Here is a 21056-nt window from a genome sequence, read left to right as displayed (position 1 = left end):
TGTGGTTAGTATTTGAGACGTTTGCTGAGAGTGTTCAAAGTAGAGATGGGGTCAACAAGTTAAGAGACGAGAACAAATGTGGGCAGTGACATCTAGTGGTCAACTCTTGTAATTGACAACATGTCAGCGAGGGGGAATACCGCTAGTACATTACGAAAAAAAAGGATGGAATACATATATATATATATATATATTTTTTTTCCAACGTGCTTAACATGTCACATGTAAATATATTAGATGTGATACAATCAATTATATTAAGACTAATTTTCTCAGGTTGTCATGAAAGCGCCGCTGGTGTAGTGGTATCATGCAAGATTCCCATTCTTGCGACCCGGGTTCGATTCCCGGGCGGCGCACGGTTTTGTCCTGTTTCACATTTAACAGGCACTGTGCTGTACGGGATCCATTGCATGCTTTTAGTGACTCATTGTTTACGTAGTTACTTATATCTGGTGGAATCCATACTACAACGTATTGTTAAAAAAGATGTGTGCTGCTTGTATGCATGTACTGTATTTCCTAACATATTGCAAATTTAAGATGTCGGATGTGATGAAGAGTGAACACTAGCTGGTACACACTGAGATTCATTCATTCTCATGTCATTTATTTGTGTGTGAGATCATAACAAATTGTAGTGAGCAAGACCTGCTTGTTCATTCAAAATAAACATGGAAGCAATCTTTACTCAAAAGCGATCTCCTGTATTTGATCTTCGAACGAGCATAAACAACAGACGTGACATCATAATGTAGTCATTTTAAATGACGGTGACGAGACTATATGATGCGTATCTAAGCAACAGCTGGAACAAAAATTATACTGGACTTATGAACGGTTAAGAACGCTGGTTAATAAATACATTTTTTTTTTTCAAATCAGAGATGGAAGATGACTTTTCTAGATATTTTTTGCACTCCTGTATTTGATCTTTGAACGAACATAAACAACAGATGTGACATCATAATGTAGTCATTTTAAATGATGGTGACGAGACTATATGATGCGTATCCAAGCAACAGCTATAACAAAAATAATACTGGCCTTATGAACGGTTAAGAACGCTGGTCAATAAATTTGAACTCTTTTTTTTTTTTTTAAATCAGAGATGGAAGCTAAGTTTTCTAGATCATTTTTTGCACTGACTGAGAATCTGCCATCGTTATCAGGTTTTGGTAATAAAATCAATATTGGTCAAGCTTTTATGGGTTAAACTTCAAAACAAAAATCTGAAAATACAGGGGTTCTAAAACTTGATATAAAAGTAAAAAAGTGAAGAAAATTTGCAAATCAGCGTCAAACAAACGTTGAGTGATACAAAAAGGCAACTCGCATTGAAATTTGCTGTTGTATTGAAACCTTTGTCGTGCTCGTCAACGCGTCACCTGAAAAACACATGCGAAATAAATGCACACGCCCAAAAATGTGACAACCGTCACAAAACTTACACTGGAGGGCAAACGGTACCGTAAAGTTTGATTGGCGCTGACGTACGCAGATGTTCGGGCTGGGTTTGATGATGTCACGGGAGAGTGGGCGTGGTCAGAGAAGGCCCTGCCGCCTGAGGATGTTTGCAAAAGAAAGCAAACTTGAGAACTTTGTATTTTTTTGTGTTAGTTACTGAAGTAGTCGCATTACTTACGCGTGATGACTGCGGAGCGCCGACGTTGAGTCATGTGATTCCATGTGTCAATCATGTGTCAGTGATATGAAAGGTCGCCTCCGTCTGTCACCTGATGTGACGCCGCGCCGCTCGCCAACTTTTCCTCTGACGCGTCACATGCGACACTCATGTCAACGCACACGCACAAACACACACGCTCAGACAAATCAACGCACCCGTGCGTGTCCGTCATGTTGTTGTTGACACGTGGTAATGTGATGTTGTGAACAACGCAGTGACAAGTTTTCCTCGTTCAGCACGCAACCTGAAAATACACGTGCGCACGTTCACATGTAAAATACGCACGTGCACACACATCAGACACAGACGGATACGCTCAGGTGGTACCTGAGGGTAGCGCGCAGGCGTAGTGAAAGGATCGTGTGCAGCCTTTGTGCGAACATCCCATAATAGCGCCTGACAGATGACACCCACAGCAAATCTGACAGAGGGAGTAGAAGTACTGATTAGCAGAACATGATGTCATCACAGGCAGACAAAGAAGACTGGACCCACCGTGTGGCTCGCCAGCTGCTCCGCCTCCCGTAGGCCGTACAAGTTTCCTCGCACCAGGAAGACTTGGCCGCTCCACACGCTGCAGTCTGAGTGGACCCAGCGCTCATCAAGCTGGTGGGCGGCGGCGTCACCGCGTTCCAGCAACTCGGCGGGCCGGCCCGACGCGGGAAAGTACGGCCCGTGGAGGTCACCTAGCCCATCGCCGTTGGCCTGGCGACCACACAGGCAGCACAGCGGCGTTGCGTCGCCAGCATCCTTAAGTCGACCCAGACGGAAGCAGGATGTTTTGGGGATGACGCCAGAAGAACGAACTGCGTTTTGTTGTTTTTGGAGCGAGTCGTCCAGCTGGTCCTGCTGGTTGACTACCGTCACGTCGTTTGGCCGCAAGCTGCCGTGCTGCCGCACTCGCACAAACGGGCAAAAGTTGTCCGACGTCTTCTTCTTCTTAGACACTTCTTGCATGGCAGTGCACCTTAATTTGATTTGAGGCTCCGGCGGCGAGAAAAGAGACGACGGTGGACACCACGCCTTACGTTTGCGCCGTTGTCTCTTCACAGATTTTTTAGCCGACGACTTTGAAGTTCTTTTTCCAGTGTCGGCAGATTTGTTGGTGGCGCGGCGCCGCTGAGAGTTATTTGATTTGATGGCAGCGTGTCGTTGGCGAGTGTTATTAGAATTGTCTGGGACGTGACGTTGAAGAGCATCATCCGATTCACTAGTGTGACCTTGGCGAGCCGCGTTGGCTTTGTTGGTGACGTGCCGCAGGGGGGAGCTGTCTGATTCGTTAACATGATCGGTTTCTCGTGCGTCCTCAGCTTTGTCGGCGGCAAGGTGTTGATGAGCTTTATGAGATTGGTTGAGGTCCCAGGATTGACAGGAGCTGTTGGACTCTCTGCCGGTGTGGCACCCATGAGCATCGTCGTCGCTCTCCAGTGCGTAACCCGTGGCGTCATCAGAGTTGCAGCTTTCGTAGTAAACGCCCACTGTGTCTTTCTTTACGCTTCTCGCGAGACGGTGTCGTGTGCTCCAGGGCGACAAGGACGTCTGCATGGAATTTGCACTGATTCGGACACTGCGCTTCCGTCCCACGGAAGCGGATTTGTCCTGAATTTTATTTGGAGGAAATGTCAGCCTCTTCCGTGTGCTCTGGGTGGCTGGGACTTCGACCACGTCGCTATCGTCGCTCAACACTTCAGTGTGGGAGCGCGTGGCACCATCGTAGACTGCGTAGTCGGTGCTAAGGTCCGCGAGTAGGACGACCGGTCTCGCGTGATGCGGTGGGATGTCCGCCGAGCTTTCAGATTCCTCCTCCATTTCCTCCTCTTCTTCTTCCTCTGATGACGAGGTGTCGCTACTCTGCAAGCTGAGCGTTTGCTGGCAGCATCCCGGCAAGGATGGGGCAGGCGGTAGTGGCTCCACTATGCGCCGCACGCCATCCGCCACGAAGGAGGCGCAGAGCAAAGGTTCTTTGGAGGCCGCCAGCAGAACGATGACGTCTGAGCCACTGTCGCTGTCGTCCTCGCAGCTGGCACCCGCCTGGTAGAAGCCGGGACACCACAGGTCGCCATCGCGGTACACGCCCTGCGGGAGCCCGGCGCTCACATGGCTAGGCTCCACACCGTCCTCCCGTTCGTAGCTTCCGGTACCATATGAGGAATCCAGACACGAGCCGGTTGGACATCTGTGGTACCATTCAGGCTTGGTGGGAAGGTCAGAGGCAGGGGTGCGCTGGTTTCGGGTCCGGGACGTTGCGGAGAAGCTCTTGGATAGGTCGACGGCCATGACGGAAGGCTCAGACGGGAGCGCCTCCATTGCTGAAACACGAATTTGATTGCAGTTTGATATGGTGGTCATACAGACAATAGCAGCTCCAATAGACTGTAATTTTTTTTTACCAAATTAGCAACATTGATGAGCAGTTTCAAGCAATTGTCTGTTTTTTTCCTCTAGTTGATTTCTGGTTTTATACGTTTTCATACACAATTTTAATTCTATGTTAATGTTATTTACAGTACGAGCTAAGAATTTAAATGGTCAAAACTAAACAGCGACGTAACTTTACACGTAACCCTCATTAAAAAGTAATATTTATTTTATTTTTGAGCAAATGACGAAGTGGACTGTCTTACCGGCAGCTGTGGTGCAGAGGTTCCGGCCGGATCCTGGGCCAGGCTCTCCACGCTAACGAACCTCTTCCGCCGGCTTCAGCAGGCCCACCAACCAGCCCACACCATGCTAGTTGCTTAGCATGCTAACTGGCTGGACAGCTAGCATAGCGCGTACACGTCGTCAATGTTTTTTTTTTGTCATCACAAGGAGAAGCCGCGTACAAGACATGCGATAAACGGGTAATATTAATTAAATCTGAATAATACGGTGTTGTAATGGGTACTCACTATTTAAAGATGATGATGATGATGTTGTTGTTGTGACAAAAGCTGTCATCACGTCGTCATTCAAACAAATACAACAAAACCGGAAGACGTAGTGTTGTTTCCAAAGTAAGAGTAAAGAAACAAGGCGATTCACGATTGGTATAAACCTCAAAATAACCTCTGCTAAAATATTTAATGAATATTTTGTTTTAAAATACTAATGTGGAAATACTTGCTTTTTTACCAACACCACCTTGACAGTCATCCCAGGATGCTTTTTTTATTGAGTCAACAAACAGTTCACTTTTTTGTCTTTATTGTGAGTGAAACACAGGGAAATAATAAATATGCGACTCAAATAAAATAATAAATATGAAATTTCCTGATGTGTTCAAGTGACTTTTCCAAGCAGAATTGACAGAATAATAAGCAAGAAATATTTACACCATGGAGAAAATGTACAAAACAACACAACTAACCTTCAAGAATTGCCTAAGAAAAAAATGATATACAGAGATAATTTATATGCTACATGAGAGGCTTCAGCAGAATTTCCGACCTGCTTCTTCCTGTGTCGTTATTCGTCACTCCAATTAACTCGGATCTGTTGTACAGCCAGCAGGTTGTCCTGCAGGGCGGCGACCTGTCGCCTCATGCTCTGGAGCTCGCTCTCCTTTACGCGCAGCAGGAGCTGCAAGCACACCTTAATTTACTCATTCCTTTCTCCCCCCAATAATATTTTTCCCCTATAGTAGACCTAGATATTTCCTACATTTTCCCTAAAAATTTCTTTACAGTATAGTAATGCATTGTGAGATATATCTATTCAGTATATAGTATGGTTGCCATTTAGTTTACTCACCTCCATCTTGTAAATGTTGTCGTCCTGATTTACAGGAAGTACGTCCCGTTCGATCAGTCGACTAACCTCGGCTGCCAGGTGCGTGCTCAGCTCCTGTAAGACGACATATTAAAATAATGCTCCTCCCACGGGGTAGAGACCGAATTCTTCCGCCAAAAACGACAGTCTGCAGATATTTGACAATATTGTCTCTCCACCAATCATTTTAGGTCAATTTTTTTACAGTTTAGTACCTGGTTTTGGTCCATCAGGTCTTGCTTCTCCTGCTGCTGCTGACTCAGCGTTTTCCTCAACTCATCCAGTTCCTGAGTCATGTGACCAATCTCCACACACTTGAGGGTGAACCCATAGGAGAGATCCTCCAGTTCCCGCTGACATGACGCCAGCTCCTCACTGCGGGTATGCAAACACACAGGTTGATGCGCAACACGCTAACATGCTAACAGGCTGCTGTTGGCGGGTACCTGTGGAGCTTGTAGACTTCCTCCATGAGCGCATTGCCTGTCACATTGAGCATTTGATATCTCCTCTGCACTTCTTTGTCCAGCTCGACGCTGTGAGCGCGCTCGATGGCCTCGATGGCTGACCCCGACAAACAGCAAATTGAAGATTCATAATTTTCCATGTTTTGACCAGCCGCTTCCCATTGTCGACACACGCACACACACACACGAGGGAGCATCTCACCGGTTGCCGTGGCGACCGCCTCCTCGTTCAGCATCCTGTCTCTCTCGGCCAGGAGGCAGTCAACTTTCTGAAGGTGTCGCTGCTGCAGCTCCTCGGCCACCTTCACGTGACACGCCTCCATGGTGGCCAACCCACGCTCACACTCCGCCTGATGAAAAAAAAGTTGAAGTTATACATAAAGACCAAAGCAACCAAAGGTACCAGACATCAATAATGACGCAAACAATTTGTTGTAAACATGGACAATTTAGAATCTTCAATGAAGCTCCTTGAAGGTGTTTTGTGGGCCCCTACCTTCAAGTTACGCATCTCCTCATCATGTCGCCTCTGATCTGAGCTCACTTTCTGTCTGGTGACTGACAGCTGCTCCTCCAGATGACTCACACGATCCATCAGCGCAGCCACTCGACCCACCTCCTGGTGTCTTGCCATTTCCTGGCCTCCTTCTTCTCCTTGTTCCTCTTGCGCTTCCTGTTGCGTCTGGCAGCCGGCGTCGACGCTAGCAACTCGCTTCTCAGTGTGGGAAAGTCGCCTTTGCAGTTGGGCATTTTCTTCCAGCAGGCGGTCGCACTTGCTGGTCATGTGACAGCAGAAAGCCGCCTCGGTGGAGAAGAGGAAGGTGGCGCGCAAATGCTCGGCCGTCATCCCAACTTTGTCCCGCGTGTCAGAGGACACCACGTTGATCCAGGATGAGAAGATCTGGACGATCATCCCCAAAAATTCCACGCCGCTGTTGTCCAGCACGTTGGGTTGCTCGCCATCCACCGATGTCCCGTTGCTTTCTGATGCGTTGGAACGTTGAGCATTCCCTAGAACTTGCTGAATGTTCTCCTTGAGTTTCCCATCCAAACCGGCGGGGCTGTCATCTTCCCTGAGAAGGTTCCGCCCCAACATCAATATTTGATTTTCCTGAATTTTCTGGGGTGCCACGTCACTGAGAAGCTCCTCATCTTGTTCCTGTGAGTGGGAAGCGTTGGCGTTGACGCCATCCATCAGCTCACTGCAAAGCTCTTCCAGTTTCAGCTGGCAGGAAGGGGACGGATGCCCCGCCTCCTTTTCCGCCTCCAGTCTATCGACAACATCCAAGAACCTGTCCAGAACCTTCCACCTGAGCAAGCTCCACTTCAGCATCTGCTGCGTTCTGGCGTCTGCGGGAGCGGGCCTTGGAAAGTCGGCTTTGTTTTGTCCATGGAGATTCCTTGCTTCCTTCAGGGCTCGGTTCTCGGTCTGGAGCCGCCTGCAGCTGAGCTCTGATTGGCGGAGATTCCGCTCAAGCTCCGTCAGCCTGGCCTCGGTGGCTTGGAAGCATCGCAATAGGAAGCCCTCAGCCTTTCCCACGCTTGCGTCCCCGTCATTCGCCACGCCAGCCTCCTGGTCTTCCTCTCGCTGCTGCAGGAGTATATCGGCGTCTCCCAGCCTGTCCTCCAGGGAGGTGATACGGGCCTGTGCCTCCATGAGCCGCTGGTCCTTCTCCAGAAGTTCCCGCTCCAGGTCCTCCGTCTTTTTAGGACACCTGAGACTGAGCTCTTCCTTGAGACGTTGGATCTCGCGGTCGGCCTCGCTCAGCTGGTTGAGCATTTCTTGATTACGCTGGTTGAGGGCTTCCTTCTGACCGCTCAGGATCTCCACTTCCTGAAAGAGCTTTCTCGCTTCCGGCTGGTCGCCGCCTGCCTCGGCCACGCTGTTCATCGCTATACACCGGCAATCCCCTTCGGAGTCCGGACACGGCGGACCGTCCGTGCCGGGAAGCTCACCTTGGTCACACGTGAAATCCATGTCCAGAGCTTCGTTTGGAGATTCAGGGTCAGTCTGAAGGTCTGAGCTGTCTGACACCGTGAAGGCCAAGCTCTCGCACCAGATGGGAACCAAATGCTCGTCCTTCTTGTCGGGCCACGTTGCGGGCGTGTCGTCGACAAGACGCCGGCGCTCGGGAATTCCGCTTCCTGGGGTTCCAACTGCCGGACTTTCACCCAGAGAATGAACATCATCTCCGGATGTGTGAACACATCCCGACTTTGGCAAAGACAAGAGAGGAGGAAATGTGACTTGATGCGGTCATAACGTCCGGTTGAGAAGATGAGCGTTTACCGTTGCCCTGGCGTGATAAAAAGTCCACATGCTCAGGCAAGCTTCCAGCTCCAGTCGGCTGCGCTCTGACAATTCCAGTTGACACTTGAGATCCTCAAACTTGCAACATACAAACAACTAAGTTAGCTACTTTGTTATCGTAAGTTAGTAAGCATGCTAGCCAGTCGTGTACTGACCGCCTTTTTGTAGTCGGGCGAGGCGTCGGCGTTGTTGTTGTCATCGTCGTTGATGTGGAGGATCTTGGCATTACGCAGAGAGTTCTTCATCTCCACCTGCTTCCAGCAAGCCTCCATTTCATCCTTTAGGCTGGCGGCGGCGGCCGCCGCATCGCCCATCACCTCTCGGCCGGGAGGCAAACCCAGGATGCTCTCGTAGCGCCTCCTCCGGGCCTCCCTTCTCTTCTTCTTCTCCAGCTCGCCGTACAGCGGAGGAGGCGGGGCCGGAGACCGATCGACATCCGTCGATCTGCCGGGAGGCCGAAAGTCGGTCCAGTCAAAAGTCTTGTAGCGACCTTCCCGCCTTCGCTCCAGAACGCTCCGGGGCTTGGAACGCCGATCTGACTCCGACCAATCAGGAGCCACGTCCGGTTTGACCAAAGATTCTGGGTTCGGACTGAGGACCACCACTGAGCTAGACAAACTGCAACACGTGTCACATGATTAGCGACCAGTCGTTTCACCCTACGAAAGTCGTAAACAAGTTACCCGGTAACATCAGGAGCAGTGTGCACGTTTTTCATGAGTGCTTGGATCCAGTTCCGACGTATTCCCGCCGTCATGGCCGACAGGGTGAAGATGCTTTTCGGAGTCTGCAAGATGTTGAGAGAAGCATAAAAGTTTACGTTTGGGAAGAAGAAAAAAAAATTAAGTGTCTTACATGAATCTGGAGGCCGTAGTTCTTGTGGATCTGCTGCTCGGTCACTTTGAAGCACTCGCTCAGGTCCACTTCGCCTTCCTGCTCCGAAGCCTGGCGGCAGGAATGAAAACGTTACGGCACAAAAACGAGAAGCAAAATAACCCAGAAAAGCTGTGTTTCGACAAACCTCCTCAGCCACTGCGTCCTTGTAAAACTTGAGGCAGTCAGCAGACAGGACAAACCAGTACTTCCTCCACTAGAGAGCGACAAATACAAAGTTGACACACTCCAGTGCTTGAACAAGAAAAGATTTTTGGTCACCTGAGCGTCATCATCCAGCTTGACCAGCCAACCTTTTTTGAAGTTTAACAAATCTGGCTGCAAAAAAGACACATTTGATGAAATAAATTACAATGTTGTCGTCATTTCAAGTCAAGTGGAACAGTTGGTTGCATTTGCATGGGGTGCTCAGCAGTGAGGATTAGCCCATCACTGAGCATCACGGGGGGGGGGGGGAGACATTGCTCCACTGGATCACTGCACCGAGCACTGGAAGCTTTTTGGAGATTGTAATCCAAAAAGCTGTCCAGAGCCGGTCCAGAAAATGCTGACACGCATTCAGGTCTCGATCAAAGCGGCATCCAGCCAGAAGCTGTACAGATGCCAACAGCTGCCATCTGACAAGAGTGCGACGGAGCCAATGGGGATGCAGTGTTTGGTCACATGACTACAGAACTCGTGGACAGCATTCATGTTTATTTGAAAAAAGGGCTGATTAAAGTCATCTGCAAGCGTTTACCTCTCGCTCTGAGGTGCGGGCGTCACTCCTGCCACACCTGGACGAGTACATCCTCACTTCCTGCTCCGGCTCGGACGCCTCGCCACTCATCGAGCGCTTCCCCGCTGCAAAGTCGCAGCTGCAAAGCGTGACGAGCATCAACATTGATTGATTGATTGATTGATTGATTTCAGAGCAAGAACTGGATTGGTAGTCACCTTAGGTTGTTAGCACAAGTTTGGATGGACTTGGTCTCCGGCTCAGTCAGATCTCCGCATGGATGCAAACTTTGGACTTGGACTTCACCTGTTGTGAGGGCATGGCCCCCTGTGACATTCCAGACCGGGACCTTCTCAACCTGTTGGTCTTCCTGATGTTGGCCATCTGCAAGCACTAGCGCTTGAAAAGTGGGGCCTGGGGCGGCCATCTTGGCGGGTGACGGAGCCTGTCAGAGAAGAAGAGTGCTTAAGTTGAAGACGCTGACATGACCATGTTGAGAATTTTCATTTTGTACCGGCACGCAGATGATGTCCACTTTGCGCTTCTTCTTGACGTTGTTGCCGTTGGCCTGCACGAAGGCAGCGAGCTGATCACGCCACCTGGCAGGAGAGCCCAAGCATGAGAACATTAAAAGGCCGGAGAAGACAGAAAGTGAGCGGAGCACGTACCCGCTGATAGTGTCCTTGTTGTCGGCACGAACAAAGACTTGCCGACGCGCGGTGACGATGCACAAGGCATTCTTCTGGCCCGTGCGCACTTCAGCATCCAACACGGCCGTGCACGCATTCATGTCTAGTGTGCCTTGAGGTAAGGTGCTGGGCTGGTGGACAGAAAACAAACAACTAAGACATCAAAAATCCACCTCAGCTTTCATTAATTTAAAAAAAAAAAAAAAAAAAAAGGACAGATTCAAATCAACGCAAAAAGAAAACCACCTAGAAATGTTTACTTGCTGCTCTGATGAAAACATTTTGTAAAAAATGTTGAGCAGATAATATTGTATGACTTAATATCTGAATTAACATTTGAGGGGGTTGTAAAGGTTAAAGCAGGGAGGAGAAGGAGGGGGTGCATGTGCATTAGCATTGGGACTAATCCTAAATCCCCTGTGAAACATCTGGAGCAACATGGCTGCCCGCCTCACCAGCTCATCCAGTGCGAAGGTCACAACGCCGTCTTCATACAGGACGAAGAAACGACGCTGCCATTTCTGCTGGAGTGAAAGGAGGTTCCGGGGTGGATCAGAAAATCATCTTCATCATCACAGTGTTAAGACGGCACCGCCTTACCCGTGATCTGTGCGGAGTCTTGTCAAAGACAGCCCCCTCAGGTGCCAAACACAGCCAGCCGGCGTACAGCGCCTTGGCCTGCACAAGGATTCAATATTTTGCAAGTTAACATGTTAACTTAGCTCAAGCGCTCCGGTTTTAATGTGGCCACTTTGCAAAATGAATCACCCATCGCATCGGGAAACTACTTTTGGGTACTATAGGATCCTTCCTAATGGTTTTGAATAGCACCAGCCTTGATCCAATTGTTTCAGTTCTTAGATATGAAACTCAAAAGAAGTCCAAGGTGCTATTGTCACCTCAAAAAAAACAACAACAATGAAGCTTAATTGTGCCATATTAAACTAGGAGGTGCTTGGTAGCACCTGTGAAGAACATTTCCATATTAGAAGAGGACATCACGTGACTCGGCTTGAAGGAAGCGATGCAGCATTAGCTCAATAAAGCGAACATTAATTAGCAAGTAATGAGTCGAAGGCTTCCAAAATACAACGTTTGGTTTTGTCCTTACGTGCTCCGTTCGTGGGTGCGCGGGCAGGTGCAGCTCGCGTGACTTGAAGCAGTTCTGACACTTGCTTTTGTTGAAAAAGTTCGCCTGAAACTTCTCGCACGGGTCGTTCGACATCTTTCTCTTCTTTTTTTTATTGTTGTTGTGGGTATTTCTACTGCCCTCCTCTCTTCGCTGTCTTGCGCTCTGTTCGTCTCTCGTGTCCTCCGCTCGTTGTCACTCGCACGTAAGTTGACTGTCTACGTCACGAGCGTAACGTCACGGTCGTGACGTCACCACACGATTAAAAACTCACAATATAGTGCTTGGACTCGAATGACCGCTTGTAACAAAAAATATATTGAAATTAAGAACAGAGATTGAGTAATTTTGCCACCAAAGACTACACGTCAGGAAAACTTGTGAAGAGTTTCGGAGCCACTCGATGGCGCTGTTGCTCTAGAAAGCCAAGGCTTCATTGAACAGCTGCCATTATTTTTTAACGCGATAAATGAAAAATAGTACATCGGGTTCACAACATAATATCAATTGTCCTCTGCGGGACATTTTCAACTATTTGACCACCACCTGAAATTCCCAAAATAACATTATTTTTATATGTCGTTTTTTAGACATCACTAATTAAGCACGTGTCACCAGTTTCTAAGCAGAAAGTGGCGAAAAACAACATTTTGTGACGTGAAACAAGCACAAAAGTGACTTTGACGCCAATATTCTTTGCTTTTGTGACACCTAAAACTATAATACAGCAAAAGCAAGACTGAAAAAGGGCTTTTGATGGAAAATAATAATTTGTATAAAAAAGAAGCAAATCTGATTATCATAGTCTCTGCTTTGACTTTTAAATGTACATGTTTGGACTGTCCAGGGATTTTGGAGGCCACTGGAGCACCTCAGGGGACGGTGGAGTGTCTCCTGTGCTTCCATTTCAAAGGGAAAGTTTGGAAACCCGATCAGGGCTCGCTGGTTTCTAAATCAACAAAGTTGCGTTGATATTGAGGAGCAGCTTTGCTAAGGGACAACAAAGCCGCTCGTCCGTCTTATCTCGCTCAACATCCGTCACAGCTGCGGAGTCCTCAAGTCTGACAGTTCCAAACCTCGGATGGGAATTTGTCTGAGCCTTCCGCATCCTTCAAACCTTAAGCTTAATGAGTCCACTTTTTATCCTTGCTATTAAGACAATATAGACTAAACTGGCTGTTACATGTTTTTTTAGTCATGTTACGCGAATTCATGTGTGAAAAATACTTTTTGTTTGGCCTCTTGAAAGGCTGAAGTTGAAAAAGCGTGAGCAGGCCCACCATCTGATTGATGGCGGCAAGGTCGGATCAGACACGCTGAGCGAGAATTCCTTGGCAACCCCCCCCACACCCAAATCTGAAATAGGTTTTCACCTCCATGTTGATATAACGCGCCAACGCAGGCTGCTTTTTGAAAAAAATTCTCCCATTTTCTCAACAACTGCCCCGAATGTTTTGATTTCTTCTTCTGTCTTAAAACACACTAAAAGGTGCACTAGCACCACCAACTGATAGGAAAACACTCCCTAAAAATTGCAAAAGGCATGGATGACCGTAGCACCTCCGCCATTTGAGCCAGGGACGAGCTGCAGATGTTTGGAGATGCTTCCTCCTGGAACGCGCGTCCAGTTTTCGGCCTTTGCAACCTGCAGAAGGTGTAAAAAGTTGCCACGCTTCCTGATCTTTTACAAACGGCGGCTGACATCAAAGCAGGCTGTGACCTTGCATACCAGCCCGAGTTCCCATTAACGAGCTAAGGACATCAAACGGCAGGATAGCCCGCCATCCGAACCCGCCGCCCGAAAGCGCTAGAATTTACGGCAGACAAAAAATGTCTGCCATCATTTGAACGTAGACGATGTTTGAAAACATTCCAATTAGGCGGCGTGTGGGAGAGCGCCGCGAGCTGGCACGCCGCCAGACTGCAAGCCCCCACACAACCAACAAACTCTGACAAGATATCTCTAGACTCTTGATCCCAAGTTATAAACCCCCCCCCCCCCCACAGTTTTTGGCATGTTCTTTTAAGGAAGGTTGTATTTTGTTCTATTATTGTTTTTCTCAAAACATAGTACACTAAGAAAAACTGAACGAGGACGGAAATACTGTACAGGAAGACAGGGAGACGGTCTCAACTCAGATGCGTGTCACTGATGACATCACTGAAGGTGCAATGAAGAAGGCAAGCAAGTGCATTTGAAATCATATCATTTGTTTTATTGCAAGAATATAAAGAATAAATAGCACCCCCCCCCCCAAAAAAAGTTCTTAATTTACAAGATGCACACTCGTCATCCACAATGCACTTCTGACAAAGACAACATTTCGAGGCGAGCATCCGCACTCTGGTTACAAATAATGCTGAGTGATACACGGCATGTGCATATAGGTCACCAAATTTGTTCCACATTCTGGAATATGGCAGCAAGTCACCTTGCGCTAAACATGATGACTTTTTCCCCCCCATGAAGGGAAATAATGTTATTTTATAGGTGTGGCGTCCATTCAGATATTCGGTTTATGTGGCGCACGCGCACTTGCAGTCGGTGATGACGGGGTAGCGCACAGGGATCCAGGCGCACTTGAGTCCCGCCTTCCTGTGCGCGCATCTCCACCTGAGCACGGTGAGGTGCACGGACGCGGCAGGTTTGCACGTCATCCCCTCCGGCAGCGAGCACGAACGCTTGGCCGGACAGCTGCCAGCCCGCACATATCGCGGCCAGAAGCGCGCGCCCAGGTCGGTCCAGGAGTGCAGCACCGGGCAGAAGGAGTACGCCCACAGCCACTGCTGCAAGCGCCGCTTCAGCTTCTTGCCGCCCTTGTGCCGCCGCCCCAGCATCTGCGCGTCCAAGTCCAGCGCGCGGATCTCCTTGGGCAGCCTCTGCCGCATCTCATCATCGACCTCCGGCAGCTCGGCCGACTTAGCCTGCGCCTCTTCTGACGCGGGGGGCGGCGGCCGCGACAGCGCCAGAAAGCGGCTGTCAAAGTCCCCGAGGATTCCGCGCAGCTCCGTCTCGTTTAGGTCCCGCTCCCGGGGGTCCAGCGCGGGGTCCGGGTCCTCCCGCAAGTCCACGAGCGGGAGACTGTCACTAGGCACCGGCCGCAGCAGGAAGTAGTGCTGACAACCGACGCGTTCCGTCAGCAGGCCGACTGACACGAGCAGAACCGCGCACACGGCTGCCAGGTTCCCGTCCATGTCGACACGATGCGCAATTACGGGTGAGAGGCGTCCATGCTGAGCGTGCGGACGCCTCCTCGCGGGCCCGTCGCGCTTGTCCGTCCGTCCCGACGCCGCTTCGACACCTTTTATGGTGGGAGGCGCGCGTGATGTCACCGGATGGCCGCGCGGTCAATGCGCGCTTGTTGTCTGCCGGAGGAGGAGGAGGACATTCCCACACCTCCTCCTTGGTGGGCATGTCGGGGGGTGGACGTTCGACGCCCCCTGTCGCTTTTGCAGACTTGCCTAAATCAGCGCGCTGGGAACGAGTAGCGCATCCGTCTCGCATTGGTCAGGCCTATTAAGATGCGTAAATCCTTCTCGTGGCGCCTGCGAGCTTGCGTGCAACATGTGCTGGATTCTTCGGCTCCTCCTTGACACTTTGCGCGTTTCTGAGAAAAACAACCGTTGATACGCAGCCTCACACGTGACAGAGGAGGGGGAAATCCAGTCGAACTGTACGCATACTTCAAAAGTGAACATGCTCATTTGAATCCGTCCAACGCATTCCAATGGCCGTCAATTATAGCACATTTTTGCTAATTGAGATCCTTATCTGAGTCCCTATCCCACCTCGAATTACGGAACTCCACAGTAACGCCATTGATGGTGCAAGTACATAGAGTTACAAGCGGGGTCAATGAAAGAATTAGTCGCAGGCGGCGCGGCTCTGGCAACACAATATGGCCGCCTGTTGGCTCTCGAGTAAACATTAGCGAGCGAGCGGGAGTCGTGAAGTGTCAGCGGCGAGCGCGAGGCTGTCTAAACTCGAGGATGGTTTTCGTAATGATTCGGTTGTTGGCGGCGCAGCACGGATAAATGCCCGTTTGTTTGCTTTGTCAATGAGCTAATTCACGCCTGCTTTGGTTTATGGCCAAACGATGGCCAAAAGTCTGGAAAACGTCAGAGTGGCGTGAACAGCGGTGACATCGAGCACGCCTGACACACTCGAAAGGAAAATTAATTAGACAGCATATCAACAGAAAAGCGTTGCAATTTTCAAATTTAATAATAGGAATAAAGTATTTTTTTCCTCAAGAAAACTAACAAATTAATCTCACAAGAACAGTCAAATTTTTATATTTTTTATATTTATATACTTATATTTTATATTATTTTTAAGTAGAAAAATGTAGGATTTTTTTTATATATTGTCCTATAATTTATGGTAATGTTAGTGGTAGAACTGTCCACAGTTAAAATCATAATATATATACCTTTTGGGAATCAAACCTCCATCTTCTTTTTGATGAACACTTGGGCCTTTTACGCTACTGTATTTTAATGTTATTTGTAATGTTGCTACTTGGAAAGCAAAGTATTTATTTTAGGTGCTACTTGGTGTCAAAAGTCTGAGAACCACTGATTTACAGTTTGGATTCTCTGTGCAGAAATAAAAACATCAGGTTCTGTGCATGGTTTGTTTTGGCAAACAAACATGGCAGCAGTTTTTGAGGAGTATAATTTGTATAAATGACAGTTACTCAACCAGTTTGCAATGTTTAACATAACATTTCGCATGAGCTTTGGAGGTTGGGGAGCAGCCTCAGAATGATTTTACCCATTACAAAAATTATAATATCATCTGCACATATAATGACCTCACAGCCTTAACACGCAGATGGTAGCTTGCTTATATGAAGACAGAAGAGGATTGGGTCCAAGATTGAACCTTGTATGACACATCTGACAAGATATTTTAAAGGAAGATTTTGTTTTTGTTTTTGTTTTGTGGTTACGTACAGGATGGAGTTGTGAGATACGATTTGAACAAATTGGAAGTGCGTTAATACTCAAACACTTCTTGACAGCGAGAGCATGAGAAGAGACATTTAAGGGATACTTCCAAAAGTGTGTTTCTATCATTTGACTTGATTACATGAAGAATACAGGGACCTGAGATTGATCTTTGTGGGACACCCTTGACAAAACTAATCATTTTCCCAAAGTTTCTCTCTCGATAAGGTGCTTCTTCACGTATTGTATGGATCGTTGAGCGAAGGTTGACTGCCGCTCTTTCCCCTGCTGTTTTCTCATCGGCCAGATGCAAACACCAGAAGCCAACAAAGCGAGCGCGTCCTCAAGGAGACAAAAGCGTTGCGGAGCGAGCGCTCTTATCTGCTCGCCTGCCGACTTTCACACCCGCGGCTAATTGCGGCCTCAAGCTGAACACACGCAGGCTGGCCCGTCGCTGTTGACTCTGGCGCTTGCCGAGGTTTGTCATTTGCTAGTTTGTTTAGCACTTTGCTCCCCCCCTCCTTCCTCCTCCATTACACAAGCGCGCCATCACTCCTGCTTGTGCGACGCCAACTCACATCACCGCTACCAATTTAAGCAATTTAGCAAAGTTATGACACTTCAAATTAATCTACAGTGAAGCCTCATTTATCACGGGGATGCCTTCCAGACGCCATACGCAGCAACTTACTTTTTTTTTAAAAAAAAGCCAACCACGGTATTAAAAGACACTTGAAAGTATTCCTTAATGGCGACTCCAAAATGAAGGCCGACGAGGCCCTCAGACGCAACAAACTTTCACGAGCGGAATGGTGGTGACAGCATTCCGGGGCGTGACTCCCGCTGGCGGCGTGTCTTTATTTGAGCGCTATCTAGAAAAATACCGACGCTGTTGATGGATGACTCGGCTCTCCATCAACCTGCCGGGATCCTAAATGGAGCCTGACAAGCGGCGCGGTGGAACAGCGGGCGTCCCCGTTCGCAACGGTGTCTGACCGGCGTTTACGTGGGCCGGCAGAAGACCCGTCGGCGTGGAAAGTTCGGCCGTTCCTGACAGACGGTTGCTTGTACCCAGGCGTCCGCCCCCCCGCGTTCCGCCGAGACTCTGCTCCCAATTGGCACTTCATAAATCAAGAATCTTTCTTGCGGGATAATAGTGGCCCGATTGTTCTGTTCATCCGCAGTGGTGGGAAGGAACAAAGTGGAAACACATCAATGCTATCCACAGATGACCGTGACCTATTGAGAGAGAATCGACAAGACGTATCATTTCTGTATCAAAGTCGATTCTTCAGGTGTTTCTCTGCTGAGGTAACATACTGGTTACATTGTTTTTTAAAATAATTTGATGTAAATAAAGACTTCAATAGAGAAAGGGAAAGTCTTTCAGCTATCTTAATCATGTTTGTAAACATTAGTGGACAGAGGACATTTCCAGGTGGCACTGAAACATTCAACTGTTTTAACAATTCTGTAAAAACCACATACTGTAGAAGTAATGACTTATTGTTTTGCTTAACTCATTAGTCAACCCTGACCCAAAGCTCGACCATCAGTACTTATTTAGAATTTGATTCAGCACTTCTTTTCTACTCGAGTATCTGTACTTGAGTACAGAGCGTGCGTGTGTGCATCGACGAGTGTCCACGCTGAAATTCCAGTCGTCTCCGTCGGGCCGGGTCTGCGTGCTCGCATTGTCAACTCGCGCTGGCAGCTGAACGCCTTCCAAAAATAAGAGCGCTAATTGGCCCGTGTTTATTTCTGCACGGGGGGAACCGCTTAAGTGTTTTTAGCAGCTTGTTTGCGGCTCTCGCTGGGAGGTACAGCTCAGTCCACGGCATGGAAAAGAGCCGGCACCCCCTCCCCCCCCCTACCCGCGCCCCACCCCTCCAACCTTTCTTTAATAAATAAGCTCTTTTATGCTAATACAGTCTGGTTGTGTGCGAGGCCGGCTGACATCATGCGTGTTGACTCATGAGCAGATGAGTGATGCACGCGGACGACGAAAAAGCGCAGTGAAGCCGCTGTCTGTCGTGGCGAGCTCGCACACAGCGGACCTCTGTCACCTGCCTGCCGCCGCCGCCGGTCGGGCAGGCTCGGGACGAGCGCTCGGGGCGGCCCGCCAAGTCTGACGGCCGGCGGCGGTGGCCCGGCCCCACCTTGACAGCTCGTCACGGTGATTTACTCCGCTCTGGCGAATCCCGTGCTATGGCGGCGGCGGCTCGTTGCCGCACCGGCGTCGCTCTTCACCACAAATGGGGAGAACCCCAATCACATGCCATTTAGTGAACATTTTAGGGACTTTCTAAGTGCACTTATGAGAAAGCCCTACACAGGGAAGGGTTGAATGATTGTGAGGCCAGCCCGAGAGAAAGCGGCTGGAGGAGCGTGGAGGCTTCGAGTCAGACAGTAAAGTGAATCCAGATGTGGCTTTATTATTAATATCTGTGGCTGATGAATGAGAAGGTAAAATTACAGGCGGGCGCCAGGCGGGGAGGCCCCGCGTGCCACCCAGGCGCTTACTCGTCTCGGCTCTCGACACCAGGAGGCGCTGTCGTCACTCAAAACTGAGGTGGTGGATTAAAATCACATCCACAAGGGTCACGAGGGGGTCAAACAGCAAGGAAAGACATTTGCTTTCAGATTAAACAAGAGTTTCGAGCCCGGGTTAGGGCTTCAATTGAGACTTGGAATTTTTTGGGTATCTTTTGTCCAAATGTCTTTGAAATGTCCCACCTGACATGCTGGCCAGAATCTCTTTGAGCCCTGAAATCTGCTGTTTACATGGGGGCCACCAAGACACTCCCTGCCCTGCTATCAGGCCAATGATGTGTACTCGACTAAACTAACGCAATAAAAAAACAATCATGTGCTCTTCCAAACAACTCAAAGTCTGCTGAGCGGAAGATTTGCGCAACACACCTTTGTCGCCCCCTCGGGGTCCCTTCAACTGCCACAAATGTGACCCTCCCCTCCATTAAATGGGTCTGCGGAGTCGTCGCGGCAGAGGGGGGGCGAGGGTGGAAACGTGAAGGAGGGCTCGCTGGGGTGTGAACTGTAATACTGACCCCCGCCCCCCCAACTCCCTCACACAACACCACTACAAAATCTGCCACCCCTTTGATCACTGAACCTTGGTGACAGTGTGCCATTCCACACCAAATTGCCATGTCACTACACATACACACGCACACACACACGTTGGAAGAAGCTACAGTGACCCCTGTTCTCACCCATCTACTCTCTCACTGTCAGTTGAAAGATGGTCGCATAACATCACTTTGAGGAAATGAAAAGACCTACTCCAAAAAGTCCAAAGAAGCCAAGCATGCTTGCTTCAAGCTGTTTTTGCCGGTACGGCTGATGAACTCATCACAAAGTGCCATCATATTCCGTAGCTCAAAATATTTTTTTCCAAAAGCATCACTATTGAGCATGAGGTGATGGACGCAAACAAGGTGATGGACGAAGAAGGAGAAGCAGAAGAAGAAGCGCACAATGACTATCTGCTGTAGTCATCTGGTGAGGAAATGAGCAAAAAGAGAGCAAAGCGCTTGAAAAATAAGCTGGCCAGCAGAGACGTTATTTTGTTACGTCTGGCAGACAGAGAGGCACCTGGGAAATCTGAGCTGACGTCCAGCAAGGGCGGAGGGGGGGGGGAGTGGAGGAACTCAGTCAGCCTTGTGCGACTTTTTCTTTTACAACTCGACAATTAACAATTTGTGGAGAAATTCAATTGCGTGTGAATGATGACTGCAATGTTGGAATAGGAGACCTTCAATGGTTGGAATCAAATAACTTTTAGTGATGAATCTCATTTGGCAAACTTTTGGCCCTGACCTCTGACCCCCAAATGGTTAGATAAAGGTTGCCTGTTTTCGGTATATTCTTCATTGTTGCTTTTTTTTGTCATCATGTTCGTTTGTTGTATTTTTTTTTCATTGACATGTTAAGTACAGCATAAAAATATATGCAAGACACAGCGAACAATAGCTGCTGTCAACCCACACGTTTTTTTCTGTTCCGTTTGCTTGAACGTAAAGAGCAATGAAAGTCTACGCCTTCCCTGAAGCATCACTGCCATCTAGCGCTCATGGCTGCACACAGTAATTAAAGTGTACTTGTTGAGTTCAATCTTTATGTTTTTTCGAGAAAGGTCGCCACGAGAGCAGCCATCTTACCTGAAAGAAGTGACGCGGCGGCGTTGACAGCAAGCCGTCATGGCTCGGCTGCATTCTCAACGTCAACGTGGCTTTTTCTGACGAATTTGAATCATTTTTGCACTTTATAACTGACTGAAGGCAAATAAAAACAACGATAAATGCGATATAACCGACGTCTTAATGTCAAACTAAGAAGCAAGCGAAACTGGCTCGCTTGCAAACACCGTGACGTCACATCCGTTCCCAGCATGACGCCCCGAATTAAAATAAATTAGGGGCATTATTTTGGCAAATA

At 48.7% G+C, this 21056-nt stretch overlaps 3 protein-coding genes, 1 long non-coding RNA gene and 1 other non-coding gene across 9 annotated transcripts; 2 read left to right on the top strand and 3 right to left on the bottom strand.

Annotated features, from left to right (window-relative positions):
• The first annotated feature begins 288 nt into the window (after nt 1-288).
• trnag-ccc (transfer RNA glycine (anticodon CCC)) lies at nt 289-359 on the top strand. Its single transcript has one exon. It is a non-coding gene; the product is annotated as a tRNA-Gly (tRNA).
• A 230-nt stretch (nt 360-589) lies between these two features.
• LOC148383818 (uncharacterized) lies at nt 590-4672 on the bottom strand. Of its 2 annotated transcripts, none has more exons than XM_088357391.1 (8): nt 4579-4672; nt 4312-4449; nt 2183-3996; nt 2015-2108; nt 1843-1931; nt 1646-1771; nt 1452-1564; nt 590-1388 (listed from the first exon to the last, which is right to left on the bottom strand). In XM_088357391.1, the coding sequence occupies exons 3-6, from the start codon at nt 3992-3994 to the stop codon at nt 1733-1735; spliced, it is 2034 nt and encodes a 677-aa protein (XP_088213517.1). In that variant the 5' UTR covers nt 3995-3996; nt 4312-4449; nt 4579-4672; the 3' UTR covers nt 590-1388; nt 1452-1564; nt 1646-1732. The 2 variants fall into 2 exon arrangements, with proteins under 2 accessions (XP_088213517.1, XP_088213516.1); XM_088357390.1 differs by having other exon boundaries at nt 1471-1564.
• Nucleotides 4673-4856: 184 nt separating this feature from the next.
• On the bottom strand, nt 4857-20954 carry LOC148383815 (uncharacterized). Of its 4 annotated transcripts, none has more exons than XM_088357387.1 (19): nt 20780-20954; nt 11117-11194; nt 10972-11040; nt 10496-10647; nt 10342-10426; nt 10046-10272; nt 9849-9966; nt 9371-9427; nt 9237-9305; nt 9071-9160; nt 8899-9002; nt 8371-8833; nt 8195-8293; nt 6401-8119; nt 6107-6254; nt 5884-6001; nt 5653-5812; nt 5420-5512; nt 4857-5248 (listed from the first exon to the last, which is right to left on the bottom strand). In XM_088357387.1, the coding sequence occupies exons 1-19, from the start codon at nt 20831-20833 to the stop codon at nt 5135-5137; spliced, it is 4017 nt and encodes a 1338-aa protein (XP_088213513.1). In that variant the 5' UTR covers nt 20834-20954; the 3' UTR covers nt 4857-5134. The 4 variants fall into 4 exon arrangements, with proteins under 4 accessions (XP_088213513.1, XP_088213514.1, XP_088213511.1 ...); XM_088357388.1 differs by having other exon boundaries at nt 10972-11037; nt 20780-20953; XM_088357385.1 differs by lacking the exon at nt 20780-20954 and adding an exon at nt 11628-11860.
• Nucleotides 10957-13630, top strand: LOC148383817 (uncharacterized). Its single transcript, XR_015853319.1, has 2 exons — nt 10957-11063; nt 12493-13630. It is a non-coding gene; the product is annotated as an uncharacterized LOC148383817 (long non-coding RNA).
• nog1 (noggin 1) lies at nt 13675-15925 on the bottom strand. Its single transcript, XM_088357398.1, has one exon. The coding sequence runs from the start codon at nt 14838-14840 to the stop codon at nt 14163-14165; it is 678 nt and encodes a 225-aa protein (XP_088213524.1). The 5' UTR covers nt 14841-15925; the 3' UTR covers nt 13675-14162.
• Nucleotides 20955-21056: the final 102 nt, after the last annotated feature.

Source organism: Syngnathus floridae, chromosome 17 (assembly GCF_059516105.1).
Source record: "Syngnathus floridae isolate MCC-2025c chromosome 17, RoL_Sflo_1.0, whole genome shotgun sequence".
NCBI classification, from domain to species: domain Eukaryota; kingdom Metazoa; phylum Chordata; class Actinopteri; order Syngnathiformes; family Syngnathidae; genus Syngnathus; species Syngnathus floridae.
The sequence above is the reverse complement of the archived record's forward strand: the minus strand, read 5'-3'. Positions and strand labels throughout refer to the sequence as shown.

Excerpts from the sequence above, each read along its gene's own strand:
- LOC148383815 (XM_088357385.1), bottom strand. The coding sequence starts at position 11,741 with ATGTCGAACGACCCGTGCGAGAAGTTTCAGGCGAACTTTTTCAACAAA. Across the intron at positions 11,041-11,116 it reads AGACTCCGCACAGATCACGG|CAGAAATGGCAGCGTCGTTT; the intron begins GTAAGGCGGTGC and ends CTTTCACTCCAG. Across the intron at positions 6,255-6,400 it reads AGGAGATGCGTAACTTGAAG|GCGGAGTGTGAGCGTGGGTT; the intron begins GTAGGGGCCCAC and ends TTTTTTCATCAG.
- nog1 (XM_088357398.1), bottom strand. The coding sequence starts at position 14,840 with ATGGACGGGAACCTGGCAGCCGTGTGCGCGGTTCTGCTCGTGTCAGTC.
- LOC148383818 (XM_088357391.1), bottom strand. The coding sequence starts at position 3,994 with ATGGAGGCGCTCCCGTCTGAGCCTTCCGTCATGGCCGTCGACCTATCC. Across the intron at positions 2,109-2,182 it reads AGCAGCTGGCGAGCCACACG|ATTTGCTGTGGGTGTCATCT; the intron begins GTGGGTCCAGTC and ends TCCCTCTGTCAG. Across the intron at positions 1,772-1,842 it reads AACATGACGGACACGCACGG|AGGAAAAGTTGGCGAGCGGC; the intron begins GTGCGTTGATTT and ends GTGACGCGTCAG.